This window comes from Orycteropus afer, unplaced genomic scaffold (genome assembly GCF_000298275.1).
Source record: "Orycteropus afer afer isolate SDZICR_OR568_19922 unplaced genomic scaffold, OryAfe1.0 scaffold00021, whole genome shotgun sequence".
Taxonomy (NCBI): Eukaryota; Metazoa; Chordata; class Mammalia; order Tubulidentata; family Orycteropodidae; genus Orycteropus; species Orycteropus afer.
The window spans coordinates 17,326,880-17,335,290 of NW_006921608.1; the positions used below are offsets into that span (position 1 = coordinate 17,326,880).

The window sequence follows — 8,411 nt, forward strand, 5'->3', positions numbered from 1 at the left end:
TTCTTACCTTCTTTACCCCATTCTCCCATCCATATTTCTTTTCTTTCCAAAGCCAATGCAGCCTTTGGTTCTACCCCCACCAAAGAAAAACAACCATTAACAGCATCTTAAAACTTAAATATCTTTTTATTACTCATTTATTAATCCTATTACATTTCTTTATTCAATTTTATTACGTTTTTAAAGTAAAGAATAAATAGAAAAATTTATATTTTTCTATATATGTGTATATGGAAAAACAGCTGGTACCCAAAGTAGCACCAGAAATCCTAGCAGTTTATCACATTGCATAACCATAGTATTGAGCAATTTCCATGTCTTTCTCCCTCTGAACGAAAAACTGCACTTTCCCCAAAGAGGTGTATTTGGCGGCATTCTCACGCTCTCGTTGAGCCTTCCTCTTCATGGCCTCACGCTCGGGTCTCTGCTCTTCTGTAATGGGCGTTGACATCACTGGCTCAGGAACATTGGGTTTCCTCCATGGAATTGGCTGGAAGCCGAAGTCTTCGAGTAGATACTGGTTTTGAGCCTTAGGTGGGGACTGCGGCTTGGTCACAGTAGCGGGGGCAGGCTCCCGCTGGAAAGAAGTGCAAGGTGACTTTTTGTAAGGTGCAGGCCTAGAAGCAACAGACTGAAAAATACTAGGCCGGGCAGGGTTGGTCACACCTGGTCGGGCTTGACTGGTTGAAATTGGCTGAGCTGGTCTGGTAGGACCCATGCACGAGGCACTGGCGGGAGCTGGCCGAGATGGATTGATGGCAGTTGGTTGAGTTGAGTTAACAGAACCAGGCCGCGGAGGGTAAGCCCCAGAAGGCCGATGTGAGGCCAGAGACTGTGGCCTCCGAGGAACTGGTCGAGGTTGAGGCTTGTCCGAGGTCAGAAAAGGCAAAGGTACTAACTTGACCTTCCCAGGAGGTGGCAGCTCATACTGATTCTCAGCACCGCCATCTGGTTTCTGGGCTTTGACTTCTGTTTTCTCAGGACGTTTTTCCTTATCCAGCCATGGTTTGATAGCTGGGGATGGCCGCGGGTCTTTGGTGTTACTTGAGTTTCCCATGGCCCGGGAGGAAGGAAGTCCCGTTTTCTTATCATTTTTCTTCCCTAGTGCATGAAAAACCTGCACGGACTCCAGCATGTGCATACCCAGGCAGCTTCGAGGCTTTTTAAAGGCCACTTGGCTAAGATCAGGCTGATTTTTCTTCCGCTTCATCTTGGGAATGGTTGGCTTGTCCTCTGCCTTGACTTTGTTACCTGAGTGCTTGCTGTCTTCAGCTTTCTTGGGGTTGCTTTCTCTGGTCCTTTTGGCCTTTTCTTGTCCAGGGCCCTTAGTTTTGCTGATCCTGCTGGCTGCAGCTTTCTGAGGTTTGTTGTTAGAATGCTTGGCAGTACTCACAGGAGCCGTACCACTGGCTTCTGCATTGCCAACAACCACATCTCCCTCTGGGTTTTTTGCTGGGATTTTGGCCTTGGGCGCACCAGTGATAGGCTCAGAGGTTTTGTGTTTGTTCTTTCTGACTTGATCAGAGGAACCCTTTATCACGCTTGACTTTTCCTGCCCCTGATTCACCATGATGGATTTGGTATCTTTGACTTTGGAACCTTTGGACTGATCAGGGTCTTCCAAGGACTTGAAGAGCTGAGGAAGGTGAATATCCTTCACCAGTGTGGTGATATCTGCAAAACCACTGCTAGATTCAATCCCATTTTCACTTGTCCCTTGGACCTCAAGACTTAGGTGGTTCTTTCCCAGATCAGCGTTTTCAGAACCACACTGCTCCTCTTGACTGAAGGGATCAATACAGGCCAGAAATTGGTGGATATCAGGGATTTCTAAAGGGAGTAATGGAGGATCTTGGTGATCTATTGGGATCTGGTAGGCATCCAGAGGTTTCAGAAGCTCACTTTCAATCTCATCAAAATTCTTATTCTCTGTGCGTTCCTGGCTGGGAGCTGGAGGCAGTGCAAGGAGGTTACTAGAACTCTCTCCTGTAGTTATCACTGGAGTGTCCCCAAGCTCAGATGGTGGGTTGCTCTCAAATATCTGGATATTTCTGCTACTGCAGGATTTGAGGAATTCTGGAGTTTGTGGCAGGCAAAATGTCTGACTTGGAGGTTGGAATCTCACAGAAGTCTCCATCCCCAGGGAAGTTTCTGTCACTACAGAGGAATCAACGGAGAAGTCAGTCAGGCCTTGGTAAGTGAGACATTTACCCTAGACACCAGCAGAGCAATCAGGCACCTTCCCCAAGAATAGGCAAGTCTTTCTAAAAGCTTTTCTTAAGGACCATGGACAAGACTCTATTTAGGAACTTGTTGTTGTTGTTATGTGCCATTGAGTCAGACCTGACTCATTACGACTCATCCTTGGGTTTCCGAGGCAGTATCACTACGGAAGTAGATTGCCCCATCTTCCTTCTGAGGAGTGGTTGGTGGGTTTGAACTGCCAGCCTCTGGTTAGCAGTCAGGTGCCTTAGGCACTATGCTACCAGAGCTCCTATTGAGGCACTAGGAAGTTGCTATTTTTGTTCTGTCCAGTGATGTGATCATTTGATCATGTCTTGGTTTTCTTTTTATTTCTTACAGTTGTTGTAAGTAAATAGTGTGAAAACCAAAAAACCAAACCCAGTGCCATTAAGTCAACTCTGACTCATAGTGACCTCTATTGAGTTTCCAAGATGGTAAATCTTTAAGGAAGTAGATCATCCCATCTTTCTTCCATGGAGTTTGTGGTGGGTTTGAACTGCCAGCCTCTGGTTAGCAGGCAAGTGCCTAAGGTACTGCTCCACCAAAACCAAAAAACCAAACTGCCGTCGAGTTGGATCTGACATTCATAGAGACCCTTCCTTAGGTTTCCGAGGCGGTATCACTACAGAAGTAAATTGCCCAGTCTTCCTTCCAAGGAGTGGCTGGTGGGTTTGAACTGCCAGCCTTCTGGTTAGCAGTCAAATGCCTTAGGCACTACGCCACCAGCACTCCCACTGCTCCACCAGAGTGTCTTAAATAGTGTGAAGGTAACTGGTAGCATAGTGGCTAAGACACTTGCCTGCTAACCAGACGGCTGGTGGTTCAAACCCACCAGCCACTCCTCGGAAGGAAGGTTGGGCAATCCTACTTCCGTAGTGATACTGCCTCGGAAACCCAAGGAGGGGTCGCTATGAGTCAGGGCTGACTCGACGGCACATAACAACAACAACAACAACATCATTTTTATATAGGGTTCTTTCAGTTCTCTCCATTCTCCTGAGAGAGTAAGACCACTTTATGGCATGGACAAAGGACAGGGAATGTCATTCTTCCTCATAAGAGATTTAAGCAAAGATAGAGTCTGTACCTGCTTGCTTTAGACAGAGTCTTTTAAATCCTAATATCAATTAAAGAAATGAGAGGAAGAACTTGGCAGTGTCTTCCAATAAGACTAAAGATCAGGGAAGGGAGTTAATTGCAGTGTGGTGGTACAGGGGAAGTAGTCAGCTAGGGCAGTGGGAAGTATAGCAACCCTTGGTGTGCTCTTGCGTAGAGTCTGGACACACAGAGCAGTGAACGAGGGAAGTCTCAGGATTAAATTCTATGTATGTGTGGACTCCCCACTTCCCAGTTGAAGGTTTGACCCTCCTTCTGAATACTGACCTTATTCCTCTCTCTTCTGGCTCTTTCTACTCACCTTGAAAACTTGTTTCTGTGATAGGTTGAGTGGACACGGAGTAGTAACTTCCCGAGGTGGAGGCTGGCAGTAGGGCATCTGTGGGCTGAACCTCCTTTAGTACCATCACCATTTCTGGTTGAGGGGCAGAGCCCCTGCCTCCCGTGTATGTCACAGAGCCATAGGATTGCAGGCAGGGGCCAAGTTCTCCAGAGACAAGGGACCCCAGTGTGCCTTGATTATAGTAATATACCTGGCTCCCTTCCTGGTAGGGAAGTGACAAGCTATGTCCCTGATTTGGTGTTCCCTGAACAAGGCTAGCAGACAGTGATGGATACAGAGGGACCATGGAATTGGTATCTGAAGGTTTATCGTATTGAACTGCCATGGGCCTGGAGGAAATAGCTGCGTCCTGGTCAATGACAGTGACTGTGAGTTCCCTGAGTAAAGATGACTTCATTTCAGTGCTTCTGGTGACATCCCATTCAATAATACCCGGGTAGGAGGCAGATGAAGTGGAGATCTGGCTCTGGCCAGAAACTCCAGACAACATAGTTGTGCTAGAATGTTGGTAAAGGTAACCACTACTCATGAGTGGTTGGAAAGAGGTGCTAGGGGCTGATGGCAGTAGCCATGCCGAGCTGACGGCTGGAGCAGAAACTCTGGAGAGGCTGCAGACATTGCCTGTCAAGGGAGCTGCACTGCTCACCACCGGCAGAGAGAGCTCCAAAGAATTTGGAGTTCCAAGCAAAGACGGATTTTGGAAATTTTCTGTAGGAGACAAGAGAGTGGTGAAAAATAAGTGAGATTGATAAAGTCTCGCTATATTTCAGGAACAACATTAAAGTTGTTGGCAATCAGAAAGCTTCTAATACCAGTAATCACTGAGATGCCAAAAGTGCAACTTGCTTGTGGGTGCACTATGACGATGGTCCTGTTCTGTGTCACATGCCTGTGTTCCCAGCTTGGGCACAGATGTGCAGAAGATATCTAACTAGTCCAGCTCATACATTGTTCTCTAGCTTAGAGGCAACCTTCATCCTGTCGTGTCTTTCTCTTGAACCTGTAATAGTATTCACCCATATACTATTTTCTAGAATTGAGACATTTTGGAACTTAGAGGTTCTTCGAGAGCTTCTGTTCCAACACTTTCATTTTAGGAATGAGAAAACAGACTCAGAGACATCAGATGACTTGTGCATGTTCTCGCATTAGTTTGTAGCATCACCAGGCTACAGAACCTAGGTATCCTGACTCCCTTGCTAGAACTTTGCTCTGAGGGTTGTTGTACTGCCAAAAACTGAAAGAAACATAACTTTTAATATAGGCATTTTTTTTTTTTTTTTTTTTGCTATTTGAAAACAGAGCTCTTGTCATTGTAATTTTCAGTATCTCATTTTCCTGGTGAAATTCACATGACACATTCTAAAATTCATATATGACGTAGTCTGTTGGTAAATTTAAAAGGCCATTCTTACTCGTTTATAACCTGGCTTCTGATCCTAAGCCGAAATGGCTGCCTGAAAGGTAGTTAATCAAGGAATACTTTTTCTTTTTCCTTCTTTTTACTCAGCACTTAAGCAGTAACTCTTTATTCCCTGCCACCCCAGACCATAGAAACCACTAATCTAATTTTGTTTCTCTATGCTTTTACCTATTTTTTTTTTTTTTTTAAAAAGCCAAACTCACTGCCATCAAGTCGATTTGATTCATAGCAACCCTCTTGGGTTTCCGAGGCAGTATCTCTACGGAAATAGATTGCTCAATCTTCCTTCCAAAGAGTGGCTGGTGGGTTTGAACCTCCAGCCTTCTGGCTAACAGTCAGATGCCTTAGGAACCACGCCACCAGAGCTCCCTTACCTATTATAGGTAGTTCATATAAGTGGGATTGTATAATATTTGTCCTTTTGTTTCTGACTTATTTCACTTAGCGTAGTGTTTTTCAATATTCATCCTTGTTGGGGCATATATCAGGATTTCATTTCTCTTTATGACTGAGTAATATTTCATTTTATGTATATACCACATTTTATCCATTCACCCATTGATGGACACTTAGATTATTTTCACTTTTTGACTATTATGGATGATGCTGCAATGAACATTGCTATACAAGTATCTGTTTATGTCCCTGCATTCAGTTCTTTTGGATATATACCTAGGAGTGGAATTGCTGGGTCGTAAGGTAATGCTATATTTAACTTTTTGAGGAACCTCCAAATTACTTCTACAGAAGTAGTACCATTTCACATGCCTAAAGACATGCTTTTTGAAAGAAAAAAGAAAACTCGTTTAAATTCTCTGAGCTTCAGGTTCCTCATCTGTGAAGTGGTTGTAACAATGACAGCAAAAAGTGACAATAATAATGCATACATGAGTAAAAGTGACATATTGTAATTTGTATGCAGGAAGATATAACAAGTTCTGGAAAGACAAATATAATAATCTTGAAAAATATTTAACATCACAGAACTGAAAATATGTAGATATTAATGAAAACTGGAATGATAGTAAGAATAAAAACATAAGAAATTTACTAATAAAGAAATTTTGTATCATATGTGCTATGTATGTTATGTGAACAGTATTAACCAAAAAGCAGTTCTTAATAGGTGATTTTGAATGGATTTCTAATTAGTTCAGAGAAAATATATCACTAAAAATTGCATAGCAAGCATCAAAATTAAGTAAATGTGAGTTTATGGGCAGCCACAATATATGTAGATGGAGATGTCAACAGAAAGTGATACAAAGCAGAGAGAAAAAGAATAAATATATCATGCTTATTCATATTTCTCTGAGTATCATGTGCCCAACAAGTAACAGAGATAGGAATCCTAATGAAAATTGATATTTCAATTAATATAGCCACATAACCAGCAGGGGAAACAAAAACAAAAACACTTAAAAGTATCATAACGGTTTTTATATTCATTCTAAAAATCTAGATAATAATCATCTTCAAAATCAGGAACATGCCATCTCCAAAGCCAGAGAGCAAGCATCACTACTAGAATCCATAATTTAAACTAAAATAAACTCCCCTAAACTGTTGCAGATAAATGTGGAATTAGAAACGTGGACCTTGCCTTTTTCTTTTTAGGTAGCTAGAGTCTAAAAACAGATGATGACAGTTACAAGTATGTTTAGTACATACCTACTTGTAAAGGTGAAAAACAGCCTATACTTGGAATGTGCTAATCCCATCAAGGAGTTTGTCTTTCTGATGTCAGTTAGGAGACAACACATTTTCAAAAATAATTTTATTTTTAAAAGGCAAAATAGCTGCATGGTTTAAAATCAGTGAACTAAAAAGTATATGCTGAAAACTCTATTTATGCCTCCTACCCTCTAGAATCACTTTTATTCTTTTCTTGTTTATAGGGAGCATCATTTCTAAAACACATTTCTAAAATGTTTACACTGAAAACTGTCAAGTGGTATCTGTGTTCTGAGAGGCAGTAGAAAAAACAAAAAAACCAACTAAATGTGATGATTTGATATTTTTCTAGTGATACCTATTGTAGCCTTGATTTCTTTCCTAGTCCATTAATCTAAGCATTTGCTAAAAACAACTTCATGTTGCCTCACTGAGCAAATTCCACTCAATGCTCTTTCTGCTTTAATTTAAAATCCTCTTTGACATTCCATCCCAACTCCCTCTTTTTCCCCCTGAGAACTCCTCCTAGCTCTTCATTGGCTGGATCCTCGTATTTTCTCCCCCCCTTGGCTCCTCTTGGCCTGTGTTTGATCAAAGCAGTCCTGGACATCCTTAGATTCAAATCCCTGCCTCCTGATAGCCAGTTGCTCTCTCCCCATTTTCTCTTCTCACCCAGTTTAGATAGAAAACTCAAAAACATGTGAATATTACTTTTTGAACAGCTCTAAATTTGAAATACCAATAGAGAGATCAACTGTAACACCTTTTCTCGTATACATTGTTAATCTTCTACACCACTTAGGTTTTCTATTTCTGTTGAAATACTCTCAAGAAGTCTCTGTTTTCATTTTCAATATGTGTGCCCATTGAAACTGAATACTAGAAAATTAAGGGACCATAGAGGTCAACCAGTCTAATGTCCTAATGTAACAGATGAGGAAACAGATTCTGAGGAAGATTCAATGACTTGGCCAAAGTCACACAGCTAATATAATAATAATAATAATAATCCAAAACCAAAATTAGGTTTCTAGATATCTAGTTCTATACTTTCCTCCACTAGTCCATCTTACTTTGACTCTACTACTAAATTTAAGGTGGAGAAAATTTAATAAAAAGCTTTTAAAACAATCTATTTCCTTACCTGACATGGTCAGAGAAGAGGAAATATCAAATGTAGATACAAGGATTGAAGAGACAATACTAGAAGTTGTCTGAGTGACCGAAGCCAAAGAGCGTGTGTCCAGCATGAAGTTCACTGGTCACTGGTCACCTGCGATGATCCGAATTTATATACAGACAGCTCCATGGAAACCCCAAAATTCTACCAGATGGCAGTAGGTTTGGTGGGAGAATGAGGTCACAAAGCAGGCAGTTTAAAGGTATGAGATAGCCAATAAGGAGGTCAGATCCACAGCCAGAAGACAGGATTGGGTGGAGGGAGTGATAGGAAAACTATAACATCTCCTAAATGGCTGAGCTCTGGGCAGGTGAAATCCAAAATGACCGAAGTGGTTATTTTCATTTTCCTCAAGCTCTTATGTAGAGAAATCATGTCAAAATTTCTTATAGGTGTTCTTTAATACAATTACTTAATTATATTGTGTGTAT

At 41.7% G+C, this 8,411-nt stretch overlaps 1 protein-coding gene across 1 annotated transcript; it reads right to left on the bottom strand.

Moving 5' to 3' along the window:
• Positions 1–280: 280 nt before the first annotated feature.
• LOC103191986 (uncharacterized protein C2orf78-like) lies at positions 281–8,050 on the bottom strand. The gene is made up of 3 exons (XM_007934889.1): positions 7,945–8,050; positions 3,662–4,411; positions 281–2,157 (listed from the first exon to the last, which is right to left on the bottom strand). Exons 1-3 carry the CDS (start codon positions 8,048–8,050, stop codon positions 281–283), a joined length of 2,733 nt encoding a protein of 910 aa, XP_007933080.1.
• Positions 8,051–8,411: the final 361 nt, after the last annotated feature.